Here is a 21,884-nt window from a genome sequence, read left to right as displayed (position 1 = left end):
CGTTCACGCATTCATTCATCCACCCATTTTTTCAATAAACATTTATTGAGCATTTACTATATGTCAAGCTAATAAGATAAGGTGATTCAAAGGGTGCAAAGATGGATGGCCCACTCCCCTTTCCCAAACCTCAAATTTTCTCCCTGGTCTAGACAAAAAGCCTGAGATTTACAAATTTCTCTCTCCTTGATATTAAGGTACAGTAACCCACTGCAACAATGCAGAGAATCTCCCATTTAAGATAACATAGCACTCCTCGGTAGTCATTGACACTTTAGCAGAAATTAGTTTATTCTACCAAAAAGAAGCATCCCTAGGTGAATAAACACAGAATCATGTAAGTGTGAATTAATAAAAGATTAAGAAGTAGCCCAAGATATGCCCTGGAAAAGATAGTGCAATGAGACCCAAAGGACTAAAAGAAGAACTGGGGACATTTATCACTTGGAGAAAAGAGGGAGGCCAGAGAAAAGGCAGTATAATTGGTGGCTTTGAGGGAAAATGAGTCTGTAGGAGGCAGTGTGGACGAACTACTGCTCACAGTTTAGACGAAATCCACCCCTCTCTCTGCTTATCACATTCTCCAGGCCAGCTGTTTGTGCTGCTTTCTTAATTTTTCACACCGACCTCTTTCAAAGGACACAGGCCTGGGGCATGTCCAAGCTCCTGACCTTGCAGCTGGAGAATGGAGCCAAGGATCAGTCCAGAGACCTGTGGGAGGAGTCCAGGGGTCCCAGTCAGTCCCGGGGCTGCTATGAGGAAGCTGAGGGAAAGCCTCTGAGGAGACTGCCAGAATTGAGCACATGAGGGCACATCGTTCCCCGTGGCCATCATGACCTCTCCTCCCTCTGCACCTGCTCCTATTGGCTGGTCCTTGTTCTTCAGAGGAACACGAAGACAAGAGCTACTTCTGCTGGTCTCAAATACTTTAACATTTATCTAGAATCTCACCAGAATCCTATTTCTGGAGATCTGAAGTAGATTTGTCGATGGTTATGCATCTTCCAAAATTAGCATGCCTCATTAGCTTGGCTCAGAAGTAAGTGGAAAATTCAGTTACCCACAGCAGCTGGGAGGGTTTTCAGAGGAACCAGCCAGCCACAAAGCATATCAGAGGGATGCCATGAGATCCTTAGAAATCCGCATCTCACGCTCAGAACTCAGAGCTCAGCAAGTCAATAATCAATGAGTAGTCAAGCTGTACTGTTATTTTAGTGTGGTGTCAAGAATGGTATGTGAGGCAAATTTGAATACCAACCTCAGGAACTCTGGTTGCCAGTCTCCTGGCTGGACCTATGTGCCATAGTAGCTGACAGGCTCATAGAGAGCTTAGAGAAATCAGGGGGCCAGGTTTGGGGTATTGGGTCACTGGGATTAAAATTCTTAGGGAGAAGAGGAAGATAAAGACTATGCTACCCACTTAGAGACTCCCTAGGTGAGTAGCATAATCACCTTAACGTAGAGGGCTTGAAGCAAGAAGGACTTTTCTGGGGGATAATGACTTGTTGGTTGGGGTCCTTTTTAGGGACACCTAAAGGAAGACCCCAGGTGAGGCCTTCTGAATGTATTCCAATCCAGTGCTAGGAAAATAGGCACCCTGATTTTTTTCAAGGAAACCAAAAAATTTACACCATGGGTGGAGAGCATGTCCTTCCTAGCAAAGAAGGGCAGTTGGACAGCCTCTTGACAGCCCCTCTAAAGTCATCATGAAACAAAGTCTTGCCAATGGTAGAGAAAAAATTATCTGGACTTTGTATCCCAGCTCTATCTGAGTGTACTCTCTCTTTTTTTTTTTTTAAGATTTTATTTATTTATTTGACAGAGAGAGATCACAAGTAGGCAGAGAGGCAGGTGGAGAGAGAGGAGGAAGCAGGCTCCCTGCTGAGCAGAGAGCCCGATGCCTGGCTTGATCTCAGGACCCTGAGACCATGAGCCAAGCTGAAGGCAGAGGCTTAACCCACTGAGCCACCCAGGTGCCCCAACCTGAGTATAATCTTAAACAGGCTTTTTAACTCTTATGAACCTTAATTTTTTCCACCTGTCAGATGGGGGTAATTGTTTCAAGCTGCTACAGTGAAGATGAAATCATGTACAGAAGAAGCTTGGCATCAAATAATGCTCACAGTATACAGGCTAATATAATCCATATGCCCCAGAGCCTATTAGCTTATAACCATAAGATGAAGTCCTAATTCCTTTTACTGGCTGCATTTGTACTATATGAGCCCTAGTGGCCTAATTGCCAATGGTCGTAAGTAGAACCTAATAGAGGATGTTGACAGTTGAAGCACCACTCCCAGAGAAGCAAGAGCAGGTCCTATCAAAGGGAGGCAGCCAAATCATCTTGTACCAACAAGGCCCCTCGACATCCTCTTCCACAGTGGTGGGGAACTTTGAGCTGGGTATCAATCTCCTCCCATCCTTTCTTACATCTTTCAACCTTGTAAATGCTTGAAGGAAAGCACAGATGGTAGACTTTTTTTTTAAGATTTTATTTATTTATTTGACAGACAGAGAGAGATCACAAGTAGGCAGAGAGGCAGGCAAAGAGAGAGAGGAGGAAGCAGGCTCCCTGCTCAGCAGAGAGCCCGATGTGGGGCTCGATTCCAGGACCCTGGGACCATGACCTGAGCCGAAGGCAAAGGCTTTAACCCACTGAGCCACCCAGGCGCCCCAGATGGTAGATTTTTAACGGAGGGTGGATAATGGTCACCCAAAAATGCTGGGCTAGACAGAATTCATTCCCAGACACAGAGTTGAATCCAAGGATTGGATCTACTCTACCTCTTGAGCTACACCAGAAAGGTAATTGAATGTTCACAAACTACATAATTGGTTGGAGAAATGGAAGCACAGAGAGGTTAAGTGACCTGCACAGGTCAGATCCCGAGTCAGTTTTCACACTGAGTTCTTTGAGAAGCCCACTTTGAGAGCCCACTTCTGCTCTCCGGGCACTTTGCTTTTTTTCAAATTCATGCAACAGAGGCCCAGCCGCGCCATTCCCTTTCTTTCTCTCCTTCTCCTCCACGTGTGTGAATGTCACTCCATGTGGACAATGTATGCATACATATTGAAAATTGGTGCAAGTTTTCTCACCCAAAGCTGTGTAGGGCTGTGTGTATAAATTAAACTGGGAATTTCCAATGATCCATTTTAAAGAGAATTGCCAGTGAAGTAAAGAATCCAAGAGAGCAACTACATATAACCCTGAATGGTTTATTTTTAATGTGAGGATGAATGACATGCTCCCCTATTTGCAGCACATTTAATTCCTCCATTGAATGTTGTGATCACTAATAAGCAAGTGCATTTGCATCCTTTGAGTACCCACCACCACCAAGGTCAGCAGCAAGCCATCCAGAAACATCCTGGATGGCAGAGGAAGCCAGCGGGAGAAGAAACCCTTGCTCTACAAAGATCTGCACTTAAATGGCTGTCCCCACCATTGGGGATGGTCAAAGCTGGGGGACATGGCAGGAGGGGAGAGAATAACATACTGGGAGATGAGGGAAACACACGACTTCTACGGGGTCCTTCCAACTCTGCGTGTGTGTCTAAGAACAGACTCCGTGTGCCTCAATTTTAGAACATCCTTTCCCTCTGAACTCTTCCCTGTTGTTCTCCAGATCTTCTAATTCCCGACTAGCTTTCCCCTACTCCGAGCCAGCAGCATCTTTCGTCTTGTATTTGTATGTTTTCCAGTGTGCTGGGCTTGTCTATTTTCATTAGATGGTGCGCTCCACAGGGCAGGGAGCCGGGTCCGCTCGCATCAGTGAAGCACCAGCCCTTTATAAACAACACAAACAGACAAGAAATTGGCTAATGCCTGAGATAAGCAGTTGACACAAAAATCCACGTGTACATGGCATCGCAATGAGAGGTAAAAGCACCTTCACACGGGGTTCTAGGAAGCAAGAGCTTCAAAGAGATGAATGTTACAACCCAGGAAATTTCATCATCAAAAAAATATTCTGAGCAGGTTCCTCCGAGTATGTGTGGAACATATGAAAATGGCATATCTCCTTTTACGCCAGAGCTAGGAAAGAAAATGTTATTAGTAGGAATGACATATGTGAGCTTCGCTGTGAATAAATATACAATGACTCTCTATATATTAGACGCATAATAATAACACCTCCAATCTATATGGTGCTGTGCTTCCCAGGAACTAAAAATGATCTGTGGTTATCATCATCTCAGGTATCCTTACGGATTTTTTCACTTATCTTTTGCTAATGTGTTGCCAAAATATAGAAACACTTAAAAGCCATTCTTCTAGCACTTTCTTTTCATGCAGTCCCACCTTTCCATTATCCTCTTCTTAAAATGCTGTTAGGGGAAGGAGCTATCATCCCATGATAGGGTCCTGCAGTTTCTCCATGGGCTTGCATGGCAGAGGCCTCCCTTGTGCTCTTACAACAGTCCCAAATTTGTTCCCTCAACTCTCATCCTGAGCTTCCACGGAGTTCGAATTCCCAAAAGGACCAACATTTGGGGTTGGAGTAATATGTCAGTTGATATGTCTCTACTACTTTACAGAGGCAAGGTTGCACACAAAGTTATGATTACTTGCTAATGCTTTTGCCAAAAAATTATATATATATATATAATATATTTTTTCTGCATACATATATATATATATATGTATGCAGAAAAATTCGTCTACCTCTCCATAAGCCCTGAAATAGACTAGGGGTTCTTTGATTGGGAGGTATGACTTTGGGGAGCTGGGGTGGGAGCGTGGAATGTGAGCTGTTTCCCATGCCTCCAAAGAGGAGAAGCCCAGAGGGTACAATCTGGAAGCAGGCTTTGGGAAGTCACTGAGCAGCAGGACACTGGGGACTACGCATTCGGTGCTCAAAGTAGCCATCGGGGCAGCAAGTAGAGTGACGAGCACTAAAACCTCTTACAGAGTAGTTCTGCCCCCAAGAAAAGCCTGAATCAGCAGTGTTCTGAGTTAGAAAAGCCCTTTTGCCATTCATTGCTTGCTTCATCCTCTGGGTAATCTTATAAATCAGACCATTTTATACATGTGTAAACGGATGCTCAGAGAGACAGTGGTTTTCCTGAGATCTCCCTGTCCTGTGATCGGGGAACATGCTAGCTTGCTTCTAGGCTCGGGACACCGGTATGTGGTCACCAAGCGCTCTTGCCTGTTGCCCCAGATGTGCAAAGATGGAATGGAGTAAGAATGAGACGGCAGACTAGCCTGCACAGGTGTGTTGATGACTTTAAGGCCCTCGGGCTAAACCCAACATGGCACTCCTTCGCTTCTGCCGTCTGGGCTGAGTGTGGTCCTCCTGTGCCACTCTTTTGTACCACAGAGCTCTTTACTCTGTTGGCCCAAATGCCCCCTTTGGGGCCAGCTTGCTACTTCAAATATCATTTTATTATAGCACTTGTTGAAGTTTTAGTCCTTCAAGGATTTCAAATTCCTACTGATTCTCTGTATTCTCCTTCTTTATTTATTGATAGTGAGTAAGCTGGATATGAACAACTTTTGTTTTCTTAGCCTGGGTACGAACAGAATGATTTGGGAGCTCTGAATCCTATTTGTACAGGCCGCAGGGAGGCCTTCTGGACTTTGGAAAGTGGACACAAATCCATCAGATCAAGAATAAAAAGGACAAGAGTGTTCCCAGGGCCCAGAGAATGCACACAAAGGTAAGGTAGCATCGACCCAGAACTATGTGTTCCCATAACTGTACGTGTTCTGCATTTGTGTGTCATAAACTATGAGTCATAGAAATAAAGCCAGGGAAGTACACTCAGGATCAGATTATTAGAGACCTTTATTATGCTGAAGAGCTTGATTTTAATCCTTCCACTCCTGAAAAGCTAGCTTACCTACAACACTTAGCATATTGTTTCATGCGATTTCTTAACCAACTCACCAGCAACCCCCCGGCCCCAACCCCCAAGCCCTTAGGTTGTGGAGTAATTGGCAGAAATATGCCATGACCCTTTGACTATTACTTTGGCAGAATGGTGGAAGAAATCAGGAAGAAGATGCTGAGGGCAAGGAGATCAGATGGGAGACGCTGGGTAGAGTCTAGACGAGAGTCAATGAGAACCTGAGGGACAGCAGCGCTAGGGAGCCTAGGGACACTGAGGCAGCACACAGGACTCGGGATTTGGGCCATGGAGGGCTTGCTGCCTCCGGTGTTCTGCCCTGCTTTAGCACGGGCAGCTGCTGCTCTGAACTTCCTCATGTCGAACCCAAGCCACTCGCTTTCTTGAACACAGCACATTCTCATGCACCGAGCATCACTCTAAGCGTGTTAAAAAATAAGACTACCTTATTCTCACAGCAGCCTGTGAGGGAGGTACTCCTGTGGCTCCCACATCACAGGTAGAAGAGTTGAGGCACAAAGGGATCCTGTAGCTGGTAGGTGGTGGAGCCAGGGTCCTGTTGCCTATGCTTCTAGCAACTTTGCTATGCTGTCTCTCAGTTCACTCAATGACATTCAGCAAAAAGTGATTGAGTGACTGTCTACCTGCTTATCTATGAAAACTCTTTGCCAGCTCTTCCGAACACAATTCTTTCATGCAGCCTGTTCTAAGTATAGTCTTTCTTACAAGGGTCGACATTTCAGGTTTCCAAAGGCAGAGGTCGCCATGGATACCAACACCCTCACTCTCTGTTTTCCAGAAGTTTCCAGATACCCCCACTGGCCTCCAGGGCATACATGGCAATGGGCTGTCCTCTTGTGCCCTTAGATCACTTGCTTCTCTCAAAGAGTGAGCTCAGATCCCACTGCTCCAGTCTCAAGCTTTGGGTCTTATATTAGTCCGCTAGAGCTGCCATAACAAAATACCACAGACTAGATGGCTCAAATAGCAGAAATCTATTTTCTCACAGTTCTGGAGGCTGGAAGTCCAAGGGTTGCTTTCCTCTGAGGCCTCTCTCCTGGACTTGCAAATGGCCATCCTCCTGCTGCTTCTTCATGTGGTCTTTTCTGTGTGCTTACATCCTCCTGAGGTCTCTCCATGCATCCAATCTCCTCTTTTTCTTTCTTTCTTTTTTATTTAAGATTTTATTTATTTATTCAATTGACAGAGAGAGTGTGAGAGAAAGAACACAAGCAGGGGGAGTGGGAGAGGGAGAAGCAGGCTTCCCACCCAAGTAGGGAGCTTGATGTGGCTGGGGCTCGATCTCAGAACCCCAGGATCATGATCTGAGCAGAAGGCAGATGTTTAACAACTGAGCCACCCAGGTGCCCTCCAATCTCCTCTTCTAATAAGAACACCAGTCAGACTAAATTAGGGCCATTGCAACAGATTCATTTTAATTTAATCACCTCTTCAAAGACCTTCTCTCCCAATGCGGTCACCACATTGTGAAATATTGAGGGTTAGGACTTCACCACATAAATTTGGGGGGACAAAATTCAGCCCATAGCAGGACTCATCTCCCACCCCTGCACCACCTAGCTTATAGCTCAACTTTCTCCCAAATGCATGTCTTTGGAAAGATATCATATTATGGAAATACAGTGAATTAAACTGAAACATATGCATCAATAAAATGGATCTTTCCAGAAATGGGGAATTTGCATGTACACAATCCCTAAAATGACATTCCTCTGCTTCCCTCCTAAGGAGCGGCTTGTGCTCTGACAGTTCAAGGGGAGGCAGTAGTGATAAAAGCACACAGGCTAGCCATGAATCTTCTCATTTTAATGCACTTCATTAAAACCAGCATTTTTATTACAAAGACCTGCCAAAGTGAATATTAGACAGAAATGCATGTTAAGCTGCCATTGATCTTTCCGGCTGGATTGTACATTAAAGAGTGTACTTTCTCACTCTGTTAGCCGTTCACACATAAAAGGGAAGTGAGAATCAAAGGTAAAGTGCCTCAGCCTTATGCCTCCAACGTCACTATGGCTACCCAGTGGGGCTGAGCGGGCAGGATCAGGCAAAGGGGCAGGAGACACCCAATCTTGTTTCCGAAGTTTTTTGGGTACATGGACCTTGGCTCTCTCCTCCGCACACCCACCTGGCCTTCTTCCACAACTAGCAGGTCACTGCTGGTTAACCAGATGGTGTTTCCAAACTCCCTCTCCCAAGAAAGGGTCTAACTTATTCCATGTCCTAGGAATGACAGCTCAGCTAGAAGTCTTTATGAGGTGATGTTTCTCCCCAGGTATTCCTGCTTCAAGGGGGCAGGGTTAATTCAAGATGAGGGCTGGGGATATCTTTGAGGGTCTCCTGGTGCTTACCATGTGCACGTGCCTGCCCGTGTGTTACCATACTGGCAACAACAGAAGCCAAGCGTTGAACGGAGAGAGAAGCAAGATGCATTTGGCAGCTGGGGAAGAAGTGGTACAAAGAAATTGTTTGTCTGGGGTTTACTAGAACCTGAGGTAGAGACAAGGCTTCTCTGAAGATAGTTGGACAATTCTCACTAGGATCCCTGTCTGCTGAAATACAGCAATTCAAGAGGAGTGAGTGGAGCTTAAGCGCTAACAGCTAATCCTGCCAGAAAAATACTTTCTTTTAGGACCACCACTTATTTTAAAATAGTCACCTCTCCTATCACTGCTATGTTCCCTACTGCTGCTCCAAATCCTCTGGTCCCTATAGCCCATCTTAACCTGTACCTCAGTGTAACCTTCCAAAGCTAGAGATCCCTGAACCCCAGCACAAATATGGGCTGCAAGACAGCCCCCCGTGGTGACCCTTCCCCCCAGTGTTGGTTTGGAAGGGCAGATGGGAGGCCTGACTCACCATCAAAGCCAATGGGGGTCAATATTAGAAATCAGAGATTCAAGCACCCAGAAGAGACCTAGAAAACAAGATATCAGCCTTTCCCAACATAATGGCTCCCCAATCATGGCGAGTCAGCATCAGCAGAAATTATCATTCCAACAAGTACAGCCTGACATGACCACTGGTCTGTCAAGGACCCCCAAGAAATGTACAAGCTGGGTCTACAAGTACAGAGATGGACGGGAACAGACATCAGCGAGTTCGTCACTCACACCAATGTGTTCGCTTCCGTCTGTCATGCCTCCTAAGACAAGACGGTTCTCCGGTTTCACTAATTGCTGTGTATTTACTGCTCTTCACCCTCTGCTGCCCAGTGCAGACATGCCAAACAGAAGCGACAGACTACCCGCTCCTGACAGCACAGACTCGCTTCTTCTTTCCGCCCCGTAGGGGTCCAACCGTCCCAGCGCCATCACACAGAAATCCCAAAGTTTCTAGTGTATCCGGTTACCCCTGTCTCTTCCTTTTACCTGATTTCCCACCACGTTTAGCGGCACTGACTCTGCATTCAATTATTTGGCAAACACGCATAGAGTTCCCGCCTTGTGCCCAGCCCCACGCCAGCCCTGCGCCAGGTTCTCAGCCAACAGCGATGGGGGGAAGGGATGCTGGAGTTCAGGAACCCAGAGGCTAATGAATAAGCAAGTGAATAAACAGTTACAAAGCACAAGATACACCCTGTGTCAGAGTGAGACAGGAGGAGGCACACAGGTGTCTCCTCTCTGACTTTCCGGACATTTCTTTCGGCTGATTGTCTTATGAGTCCTCCTCACCATGGCTCTCCTCTTTCTACAAACTGCCCTCCTTTGGCCGGCCCTTTGCAAGCCGGTGCTCCCCTGATTTTTCTTCCTTTTCGTTTCATTCTATACATTCCCTTTGATCTGATCCATTCTCAAGGATGTACACTGGTGGCTCTTGAATCTGAACCTCTCTCCTTGCCTCCAGATCCACATACATGCTGCCCAGAAGGTTTTCCTCCAACCCCTCAAGGGGGGCATATCCAGACCTAAACCTACTCTCTGCACCCCCACCTCTTCTCAGTTTGCTCCTTCTCTCAGTGCAGATGAGAAGCTTCCCAAACATCCCTGCCTCTCGCCTGGGGCCCCACCACCCAGTGCCTGCTGCCACATGTTTTCCTTCCAAGGGGTTCTTGCCTTGCCCTTTCCATCCTGCTCACTTGCCCTAAAGGAGCAGACACCCTCTGCATCTCCAACCTAGACCAGTGCATTTGTCCTCAGCTGGTCTCCACAGGTGCAAACTCAATCTCTTCTTCACTCCAAATGTGTCCCAAACCCAGTCTTCCCATTTTCGAGACAGTTAGGCTCCACTTCCACGGGAACTGTGCTGGAGTTCCTTAGCCAGCTTTCTGAGTACCTCAAATCTCCTGCTCTTCCAGATATCAGGGCAGTCCCCAGTCCAGCCACAAGAGGCCATGCAATGCTCCCGAAGCCGACCTTCTAAAGTCTTGTGGCTTTGCATGTCTTTCCCAGCTGTTGGAAAGCACAACCCCATGCACCAAACCCCATGCACCAAACTCAACCCCTCCTTGGTGAGTTTCTAGGCATCTGTTAGGATCCAGTTCCAAACCCCTTTGCTCTCTGAACCTTCTCTGAACAACACATTTAATCAATCACCCTTTGAGTTGTGTTCTCCTGGCAGCGAGGCCTCTATCTGCCTCCTGGGAAGACCACGAACTATTCAAGGGCCAAGGCCATGGCTGTTTATGGTTGAAGCCCCAGAACACCTAGCAGAAAGCTAGAGACACATTTCCAGTCCTGCTCTGTATATGGCCCTACTCTCGCTGGTCACCCCAGCTAGCAGCCCTGTAGGTCCATCAGACGTGACTAGCCCAAAGCTGAGCTCTGTCACTTCCTCATCAAATGCTCCTCTTCCTGGATTTGATGTCAGTTGGTGTCACTCTTCAAAAGTAAGGCCATTTTGACTCCTCCCTCAGACTCATTCTCTGTCCACGTCACTATCTAAAACTGTCTTGAAGCTCTGCCCAACTCTTCGACCCCATCCCCACTCTGACCTTCTTCCACTGTGGCCAGGACTAGCCCAGCAGGAGCCTCCCAAACAGCTGCTCTGCCCTAGCCTCCCCAGACCAGTCTCCACAAACTCTGAGATCCACTGCTGCCTTCCTGGTGAGAGCCCTACCATGATTCCCTTTTACTGCCCAAAATACTCAGAAAAAGTTCACCCCGCTCAGCATGAACCCTCCTTAGTCTGACTGCTGATGGCTGCTTGGCCTCACCTGCTCCCGCCCCCGGACCCCACCTCCTGCACTGGCTCTAAACACACCAGGCAGACTCTCACCGGGGCTCCTTCTCTCCCCTCTGCCCTCCCTTGGCTCCTCCCAGTCACACTTAACACTAACGGTGGGTAACTTTCTGAGATTTGCCCCCTCTTCGTCACATGGGATGAATTCCTCTTCCTCTTCATTTTCATGATTTCCTCTGCGCTTACCCCAGTATCCTATCTCCATGGGGTCAGGAGCCGTGTTGTACATGATTGAAGCTCGAACATTGTGGAATAAAAGAACACATTTTGTTAAAGGAAGGTCTAGGGGCGCCTGGGTGGCTCAGTGGGTTAAAGCCTCTGCTTTCGGCTCAGGTCATGATCTCAGGGTCCTGGGATCGAGGACCGCATCAGGCTCTCTGCTCAGCAGGGAGCCTGCATCACCCTCTCTCTCTGCCTGCCTCTCTGCCTACTTGCGATCTGTCAAATAAATAAAATCTTAAAAAAAAAAAAAGGAAGGTCTAAAGGTAAAGAGAATGAGCTACTATACATGCTGCAAGCTTAATATGTAGTATCTCAGTTAAACCTCACATGAACTCCACGGTAAGTATTGCCTCCATCTCTGTATGACTGAGGAAGCCAAGACTCTGAGAGAGTAAGAAACTAGCCCAGAGATGACCAGGAGGGATCCAAACCCATATCTACACCTCTGTACCCATGCCCTTCCCTCCACAGTGTGCAGCCTCCCTTACTAGGCCAGTAGTGGCAAGCTCTCACACCCTTGGAAGGTCTTCTGCAAGGAAGGCGAGCAGCCCAGGTTCCCAGGGATAGAGACTCCCCACCCCAGTGCAGCAGCTCCTACAACTCTGCAAGCCTCCTCTTCCAGCTCTGCGTGTCCTCGGGCGCAGGGCTGAGCGGGAGCTTTCTCTGCTGCCATATCGTATTGCAAACTTCCATCTAATTTGCCATTCCCTCTCTCCCTAAGGACACATTTGCGTTAGTACTTTAAAGGCAAGCTTCTCTCTATGAAGCAGGCACGAATCCATTTTTCACTGGCATTCACATTATGGGAAATGCAGTGCTTTATATATTAACGAGTAATTTTCTTTGCCCAATGCAGTTCAAAATTCAATAAATGTCGTTTAAGCCCAATTTTCCAACTTGTAGGTCAGAGAGCAGCCCTGAGGGGTGGGGGAAAAATTTCCACCTACCTCCTTGTCCTCTTCCCTTTCCCAGCCACCACCATTCCTTGAGACACTGTCCCACTCAGTATGATCACAGTCACAGCGGGGCGGTGGTGACCTCCAGCCCCGTTCGTTAAGGGCCTCAAGACTCACCATATCACTTCACATCGCCCTCCAAAACTTCCAGAGGTTTCTGAATGCCTGTCCATGGACCCCTCAAGCATCTCCCCAGTGGGTTGAAATTCCAACTCAGAAATGTCATTCCTCTGAGTTAAGCATTGCCTAAATTCTTCTGTTCTCTTTTAGAATGGAAATACTCCATTAAGTCATTTACCCTTAGATTCGTTGCTGCATCTCGCAAACCAGGCCAACCTGTGGTCTGAACTTGAGTTTGAAAGGGTTAAGGAAAACCAGGGGTAGAAGGCAAGCTGCTCTGTGTTTGTTGTTCTTGCAAGGCTGACCCTCTCTGGCCCAGAGCAGGAGGGCCAGAGTGGGGAGGGGGGGCAGGCAGAGCAAGGGGCTGCCTCTGGCCCCATGCTGGGAGAGATTGGACATCGTACTCAGGCAGGACGTATCCCCTCAGCTTTGAGCACAGGACTCCAGGGACACTTAGGAATATGGGTCCAGGTCTGCTCTCTGTGTCGAATAATAATTCACTAAAATCTCAATTAAAACCAAGTCATAAATCACATTTAATGTTGCCCTGATGGGTCGAATCTAATATGCCAGACCTATTAATCATCCACCAGGCCCTGGGATCTCAGCCTCCCTCTTCTGAGGATTCAGAGGTTAGGGACTAGTTCTCCTACCTCTGCCACCACTCAGTTAGACCCCAGAGAGCAGGAGCCAGGGAGCTCTGGGATTGAGTCTTACCCTGAATGTGGGCCTCTACAGCCTACATATGGCTGGGGAGTCCTATATGGGAGGAGGGCCCAGATTCCTGAACAGGCTATTTGTCTGCTGGGTGTGGACTATTCAGGTGGCCATGGTGACATCCAGACACAGCCTCAGGAGCTAGACATACAACCTGCCAAGTCAAATGAGCTCCCCACTGTCTCTAGACAATGCCAGGTGGTCATTCCAACAGACAGTGGGCATCAGAGATCTGGGGGAAGAAATAGGGTTTCCTGACATCAGCAGATTAATGATGGGGAGCCCCACATGGGCAGTTGGTCGGCAGCCTGGCTGGCCTAGGAAAATAGAGGCATGGCATGATGAGCCATGAATGAGCAATGAATAGAGCCATGATGGCAGGACCCAGTGACCAGGCAGAAATTCAGGGCAGGATTCCCTCTCTCGGAGGGTGTTGTTCAAATCTGAAGCAATAGGGACTGCAACATACAGATCTCCTGGGAGCTACACGGTGTCTAGCTGAGACAGCAGCCAAGTGACTAACTGGGGAAACCAGCTTCCCTAGATCTAAAATTGGGGCGGGGGGGTTTGCCTGAGTCTGCGGAGAGCTCCAAGAGGCAAGTGGAGGGCCACTAAAGAAGCCAAGGCTGAAGAACGACTAAAACATGAGATTTGAAACCAAAGACTGGCATTGGATTCCTAGCTATGTGGCCCTGAGCCAGACACTACCCCTCTGAGCCTCAGTTTCCCCATCTATAATATGAAGTTCACAAAATTTAATTCCCAGGGTTGTTTGGGGGGTTAAAGGACACACTAATGTCCAGTGTGATGCCCACATGTGACAAGTAGGGGCTTGAATAAGGAAAACTCTCTTGTGAGTGCAACTGTGGAAAGGCTCCTTCCACACAGCAAGTTCAAGAGACCAGTCACAGAACTGAGGTCAAGGTTGCAGAGCTGGGGTCCAGATCAGTAAAGCAGGGCTGGCGTATGAAAAGGTGGGGACCAAGTGAGAGCTGCCTTAAGCCACTGCAAAGCACCTTGGAACCCCACCAATGGTAGGTCAACAAGCAGGTTGCGGTGGTGGGGTGGGGAGGGTGGCACGCCTAAGGGACCAAGGCCGGTGGGTGTGGGCACCTTGCCATACTGGACATTTGGCTTAGGGGGGGCAGTGCTGGGCCTGGGCCATGGGCAAGCCTGTACCAGAGTGAGTGTGAAGTAGACCCCTTGGATCCTTCTTTCCTCCCTCCATCCCTTCCTCTTCCTTTTCTTTCTACTTTCCTTCAACGTATATTCTAGGTCCCTTACTATGTGCCAGGCATTGGAGGCTTGACCTTAAGAACATGGACAGAGCTGAACCTGCAGGCAAGCAGAGAGTGGGAAGCAGGTTGCATTGTCTCCAAGGGGGAAAGCAAGCTCCTTCTTACTTTTGAAAGAGCTCGTAAGGAAAAAAAAAAAAAAAAGAGCACATAAGGGCACTTAGCTGCTTTACGATCAATATGCTTTGAAATCTACTTAAGCATTTGTCATCAAGTCTCATTTAATGCCACTAACTGACACAAAATAATAGTTAGCACTTATTGAACTCTTAGAACACGAGCTAGCAAGTTTGCCTAGATTACCCATTTTAACCCTCCCATCCAGGAGCATCAGTAATGTTATCATCCCCAGTTTCTAAGTCAGGAAGCTAAAGCTAGAAGAGGGGAAGGGATTTCCTGAGGTGTTATAATGAGTAAGCAACAGAGCCAGGGTGCAGTCATGGCCAGCCGGGCTTTGAACAGCCATGTGTTACAGGACCTCCATCTCTGGATGGAGGTCCTGTGGGGCTCCCGCTCCTTCCTCCAGGATGCTGGGCCACCACCTAGCATGGGGCGCTGAAGTACATTGATGTTTGTCCTACCGGTCTGTGAGAAGTCAGGAATTGATGGCCTCATCGGCGTACTTGCTTTCCAGCCCCCCAGGCTCAGTGCCTGTGTCAGTGTCGGTGTCAGTAGAAGCAGGGCAGGATGGGTGTTGGTCAAGGCTAACAGCCCTCTGCCCTCTGCCCTCCAGAAAAGACAAAGCCCCCAGGTGCTTAAGCCCACTCTCCAGCAGCATCCTGGTGGCGGATTTCTCAAGCCTTGCATTGGAGTAATTGTGTTCATTTTTAGGGCCCTTTCCATGCCATTGAAACGGGGGTGGGGGGCAATCAAGTCAACCGATAGGGTAGAAGACAATGAAAAATAAATGTTATCTATTATAATGAGCATTTTCTAGTGATCGTTAAGGCAATTTGACAAGGCAAGGTCTCAAAAGGGCTGCTTTTCTGCTCTAGAACATGACCTCAGTTTACATGAACTGTTGATCATGTACACCTTTTCAGTTTGTGACATTTATTTGCTCAGCCTATTGCTAAGGGACGGTTCCACATACAATGCAGAAATCAGCCAGGCATTTGCCTGTATGTGTTCCAGGTGTGATTTTCCAGCAGCTTCTGACCTCACTGCCAATCCCTGCTCCTCCACTCAGAATCCTTTGGCCAACTTCTCACCCTCCCTGGAGCCGGCAGTGTCTTCTAGCTGTGAGCCCTCCACAGGCTTTATCACTCTTCTTCAGGAATGTTCACATTTTACTCCATACTATGATTCTGGATATTGGATTTCTGATGCCCTGGGGCTCTTGAGACAAAGGTTAACCCATGTCTATTTAACCTGATGGACAAAATGGATTTGTCCCTCATTCAGAAAGTCCTGAGTTTAGTACATTTGAGATCTGCCTTATTATCAAATAATTATTTTCTTTGATTATGCCTCTTTGAGTTCAAAGCTTTCCATCAAGTGTTGGGGAGAAGAGATTTGTGGTTTGGATTAAGGGAAGTGATTAGTCATGTGAGGATCAAGGGACCAATTATTCAGAATTAACAAGCCTATTGTGATAATTGCACAATGTTTCTGGCAGCGCCCGTGCTTCACATTAAAGAACCCTGAGACAGGTCAGAGCAGAGAGCAGAAGACTGTCACTCCTTGGAGGCCTTCTGCGTTACATGCTCCTGATTATGTTACCAGCTCTGCCAGAAATATGTATCCTACGGGTGTCCACCCAACAGCATTCTTTCACTTCTGCTCTGTAGTGGAATTCGAATTTAGCTCAAGCGTCTGATGGTGATCAGTTTAGGAGGAGGCTGGGTCCCACTCCAGGCTGTGATGGGAAGAGGGATCTCCTGATCAATCTAAACCAGTGGTGGTAACTCTGTTCTCCCTTGTGAGGAATTGTCATAGGAATGGGTATGTGCACAATTATGGCCAATCACTTTTAAAAATGGCTATAAGGAAGGGAAAGCTCCTCTTACTCCAATTCCAAACTTTGGACATGGCTGAGTTAGAATGCGTTTGTTGGGGCTATGGCAACTATTTTGAGACCAAGAGGATTCAACCCTAAGAACAAAAGCCAATGCAATGCGAACGTCAGTGTAAGAAGACAGAAATAACTTAATTTCTTGAGGATGAATGAAGCTTCTAGATGAACTGGCTTTGCCCATGCTTTGGATTTTGACAAGTGTATACATTTAAGAGGACATTTGAAAGGATGGTAAAAAGAGAAAGACCGAGGGTACTGACAAGAGCTTATTAAACGAGTTTATGAAATAAAACCAGGAAAGGGCTGAAATCGATGGAAAATGTGGAGGAATTAGGAGCTCCTGTTGAAACCGTATCAGTGAATCTAATGAAGTCCTACCCACAGGTCATGCTCTGCCTCTAGGACTCTTCCTTCCGACTCTAGGATCCCTAGGGATGAAAACAAATAAATGGTCTTTTAAGGCAGAGCTTTTCCAATGTGACTCGGAGAAAATTGCCCTTTTGCTATGGACCCTGACTTCTAGGATGTTACTATTGGCCTGTTTCCTCTTCTACTAGATGTACTATAACGCAATTCTACATTCTACAGAAGCAATTTATCAACATGGTCTATCACTATATCAAAAGAATAAAAGCAGTCTTGTGGACAACTCTGATTATTAGCCAAAACAAAAACCCTCCTACTGCTCCAGGGTGCTAATTTTGCCCCTCTCCTATAGCCCTCTCAACCACTGCTCATGTTCTCCAACCAGATGTCTTTGTCTTGCTGCTGCTGTTACAATTTTTGAGGGGGCTGGGTGGGTATTGGTATAGTGGCTGGGGATGGAATTATTGGCAAAGCATCAAGCTTACCCTGTCAGCATGAATTAACTAAGTCTTAAGGCAACAGGGACGCTCCCCTACTTAATCATCATTACAATTTCAGAAACGGTTCCCAGTGAACCCAAATACTGAGACTGCTTATTTTCCTGCAGAATCCAAATACACAAAATTAGCAAGATCAGCTCGTGGAGTGTCGGCCGTTGCCAAATAAGAACTTGGGAGAATGCCTGTGTATTTTATTAAATTGTGCATAATGATGGTGTGTGTCTGGAAGCTGACTTCCCTGGACGAGTACATCTTTATCTTGCAGGCCATGACAGCTCGTTTGAACGAAGGAGCACATTTTTATTTTTCTTCTTTCCCATTTATCAAAATGTTTTCAGTACACATGCACAGTGTGAGGGGACTGAGCTGCCGGCACGTTTCAGACTCATCGTTTCTTCCCTTGCTTAAGTTGTTTCTGTGTTTTTATTTGAGTTGGCATCAAATCAGACCTGTCTTGTCTGGGATCCTCCACATACACCAAATTAAGGATATGTCTACTTTTATGCAGCCTGATTTACCCGTGCGACTTCAACGGAGTTAGGTTGATGGCTCAGGAAAGGACTAGAACTGGATACATTTCCTGGTCAAAAGAGAAAGCAGGGGCGCCTGGGTGGCTCAGTGGCTTAAGCCTCTGCCTTCGGCTCAGGTCATGATCTCAGGGTCCTGGGATCGAGCCCCACATTGGGCTCTCTGCCCAGCAGGGAGCCTGCTTCCCCCTCTCTCTCTACCTGCCTCCCTGCCCACTTGTGATCTCTCTCTCTCTCTGTCTGTCTGTCAAATAAATAAATAAAATCTTTTAAAAAGAGAGAGAGAAAGCAATGAGGGCAGCTGGACATTCTGTGGGCACTGCTATGCGTCCTGGGTTCTCATTGAACTCTCAAGACAGCTCTACATAATAGATATGACTACCCTATATTTTGAATCTAGAAACCAAGTCTCTGAGAGCAGAAGTGGTTTTCCAAGGTCATGTTGCTACTGAAGTGGTAGAGTCTAGAGTCAAGTCTATGTCCACCCCAACCCCAAAGACCTCACTCTGCCTAGGACACCTCCCTGCACAGGACGGAGGGCCAACACAAGAGCAAAGAGGAGGAAAAGCTCAAGGCCCAAGGAAAGAGAAAGCAAAAGAACTGAAAGATATAAGGGACTATCTGAAGGAAACCATTACGAATTCGTGGGGGTGGAAGGAAAAGGTCTCATTGAGAAGAAAACTAAAAATTGACGGGGAAAAAAAAAGGATGAGCAAAAACAGTAAACACTTGAAAATAAGAAGTAAGATTTCCCAGGAGACGTTGCAGAAAGAAATCCGAGTAAAAGATGGGAATAAACAGGAGTTTGGGGAGGAAAATATTCGATGTAGAGAATTCATTTTCTATGATTTCATGGAAAGTTCCTTGTAGGTTATTTGAGTGGAGAATCAAGAAAAGAACCTTTGAGAAAAACACAATTCAGCTCTGACATTAATGTTATCTAATCTTTGGGGAAGTGAATCTAATATTTTAAATTTTAGACACTTTCACCTCTCTGAATGATTCCTTAAATCTAAAGGTGAGCCAGGGGAGGAAAACATTTTCTTGGGAGTAAAAGTTGTCCCTCCTGTGAGGTAAATTACATCTTCCTGGACACTGAGTGCTACAAATCTCAGTCCCAGCAAATTGTGGCCACCGACTGCTATGAACCCCAATTGGAGGTCAGTGGCTAAAAGAGGCCTTGGATCATGATTCTCCAGAATTGCAGACCCCTACAGGGTAGAAATCATTTCCTGGGGCTCGTAGGCTGCTCCCCACCATCCATCTGGGGCCAGGAGGAGTGATTCTTGAGGCTTGGAGTGATTTTTTTACTGAAGTAAAGGAAAACAAAGTCAGTAGTGGAAGCCCTCCCCTACTGGGAAGCTTCTGTGGCTTCAGCTGCCCAGATATGTATGCCTGTGTGTGCACCTGCCTGCATGGGTGTGTATGTGTGTACACACGTGTGCCCTCCTGCACGGGCGTGCATGTGTGTGCACCCATGTCAGCATGCATCCATGTGTACACACGTGCAAGTGTGTGTATCCGTGTGTGTGTGAGTGTGCGTGTGAGTGTATCCCCCCGACAAAGTGTACATGTACAAAAGTATCTCTAGATGTCTCTGCAACCTTGAGTAGTAAACACACTGAACTTAGAGTCAGAAGCCCTACCTCGGTGCATATTGGAGTAAATTCTTCCTCTTAGCCACCTTGTCACCATGGACAAGTTACTAAACCTTTCTTAACCTCAGGTTCCTCTTCCAGAAAATGGGAATAACAACTCCTGCCCATTGTCCTGAGGATCAAATGAGATATCATGTGGGAGGATACTTTGTAAGCCAAAGCACAATGTAAAAGTCCCTTGTTTAGGGGCAAAATAGAAGGTAGCGGGTGATCAAATTACTAATTCCTCACCACAAGTCCAGCATCTGCCTCCTTGACACGCGGGGGCTGGAAGAATCAGGAAAGTTTCCCGTATCCTGGTGATTCTTCCTTCTTGGTAGGAGCGAGGGGCCCTCCTCTGGCCCCTGGGCAGTCCACTAGGAAAGCTTGGGTACATTTTTCTGCACTCTTTCCAGCACCCAGTGGGTGTCTTGGACTTGCTGTGATCTCAGTAGAAGAGAAGCTCCCAGAAGGCAGCAGAGCGAGGCTCTCAAGAATCACATTTCCCCGCCTGCCCATACCTTGGTCTCTCTGCCCTGGTGGTGCATGGCATCTTCTTGCCACCCATTCCTATGATCCCAGGGCACAGCAAGTTCTTCATCTGTCTCCTGCCTCCCTTCCCACATCTGCACCGCAAGGCAAAGGCGCCCTGCCCCCAGCTCAAGGGAAAAGCCAGATTAACCTTTCTGACACTACAGCAAATGTTAACAGTCTGCCCTGCCTTTCATAATGCCAATGCAGACACCAGTCATTCACCGTCTGTTAGAAATACAGAGAATATATGTCAAAACTCACCCGCACATGCTGAATCGGAAAAGAGCAGTTATTACTGCAAACTCTATATACATTATTTATCAAATGAACTCTCTGCAGCAGGAATACAATTCATTTCTACTCTCTGCCTCTCTTGTTCTTTCATTTCAATAGGAGATGAAAGAAACCATATATAGAATCTTTCTGGGCATTACTCATGCAGCAGCGTCCCTGGCTAGGGTTTGAAGTCAGAGCTGTCTATTGCCTGAAGGGAGTGGGCTGCTTCAAGTGGGAGAGAAACAGCCCCTGTCTGCCAGGTTTTCTTGGGCTCCCTTCCCCATGGCCGCCGCCACCACCCCACCTCCTGGAACTGTGAAGAACTGAATCTCTCTTCAGCTCGCCAGGCACACTTGAAGGAGGTGGGAACACTGGCTCAGAGTAAGGCAAGTACTTTGAAGTGCATTCTCTTTGCATCAATAGCATGAACAAATTAACACAAAGAGGGGAAGATGTTCCCAGTAGGTCTGCTTAGGGTCAAGACCAGCTCCTCCCAGTTGGCCTCACAGTAGAGAACAGCAGGAATAAATCTCTCACTCAGATTAGACTGGTGTAGGCCTTAAAGTGAGGTCCGCTCATTCTCAGAGTTACCTTGGCTCAGGGTTAGGAGTTTTGCTTGGTGGGGATGGGGGTGGTCATGGTGACGGTAGTGACGTTGGAGGTGATGATGTTGTAGATGATGGTACTCATAGTGGAGGTGTTAGTGGTGATGGCGGAGGGGATGATGGTGCTGGCTTATGGTAATAGGAGCGTTGGAGGTGCTGATAACAGTGTTGATGGAAGGGGGTGGAGGAAGGTGATGACGGTGGTGGGGAGATGGTGGGGGTGGTGATGATGATGATTGTGACGATCGCCATGGTGGTGATGGTCTGTATGTGACGGTGGAGTGTTACAATATAACCTTCATATTCAGGAGAATCTTTATAAGGAATAAGCTACTTCTTTTGCTTCTATGTCACGTTAGACCTCCATAAAACTCCTCTATGACTCATGTCCAATTTTGTCTATCTCAGAGTAGGGGCTGCAAAATGGAAGTTCCATGTCTGAGGGACTGACTGCCTGCTGGTGCCCAAAGAACTTTCTTGACTTTGGGACTAGGTATCCTGACCATCTTCCCTCCCCAAAGCCAGATATTTCTTGTTTTTGGAGCCCAGCTCAAGTTCGCCTCCACAGCTCTGGCCCATGGTGACTGCCCTCCTCCAACATTGTTTATTTGGCTTGGTTCAGTTATTGCCTTCATTATTTTATCTTTTTCATTTAAAAAAGATTTTATTTACTTATTTTAGACAGAGAGAATGTGAGCAGGGGGAGAGGCCGAGGGAGAGGGAGACAAAGAAAGAAGCCGACTCCCTGCTGGGCACAGAGCCGGACATGGGGCTTGATCTCAGATCTCATGATCCTGAGATCATGACCGGAGTGGGAGTCAAGAGTCGGACACTTAACCTACCGAGCCACCCAGATGTCCCCTTCATTGCTTTATCCTATATGTGTTAGGTTACAACCAGATTGTAAACTCCTTGAAGATGAGGTACATTTCTCGTCTTCCTTAATTCCCATACTCTTTAGCTAAATACGTATTGAAAAAATGAATGAATGGATTGATGAATGAATGTATGGTGTTACCATTTTCTCCCCGAAATACATAGCATAATGATGCCTACA

At 47.0% G+C, this 21,884-nt stretch overlaps 1 protein-coding gene across 2 annotated transcripts in view; it reads left to right on the top strand.

Moving 5' to 3' along the window:
• The window catches only part of TNR (tenascin R), a 391,950-nt gene that overhangs the window by 245,325 nt on the left and 124,741 nt on the right, over window positions 1-21,884 (top strand). The window contains exon 1 of one of the 2 annotated variants that reach the window (XM_032838744.1): window positions 5,645-5,664. The exons of the other annotated variant lie outside the window; for it this stretch is intronic. Coding sequence (XP_032694635.1) covers window positions 5,653-5,664 — 12 coding nt within the window. The 5' untranslated portion in view covers window positions 5,645-5,652. Of the gene's footprint in view, window positions 1-5,644; window positions 5,665-21,884 lie in introns of those variants that run through there. 2 annotated transcript variants of the gene reach the window in all.

The sequence above is a fragment of the Lontra canadensis genome, unplaced genomic scaffold (genome assembly GCF_010015895.1).
Source record: "Lontra canadensis isolate GAN:19392208 unplaced genomic scaffold, GSC_riverotter_1.0 scaffold106, whole genome shotgun sequence".
In the NCBI taxonomy this organism is placed as follows: domain Eukaryota; kingdom Metazoa; phylum Chordata; class Mammalia; order Carnivora; family Mustelidae; genus Lontra; species Lontra canadensis.
Note: the sequence above shows the minus strand (reverse complement) of the source record. Positions and strands in the feature narration are given on the sequence as shown.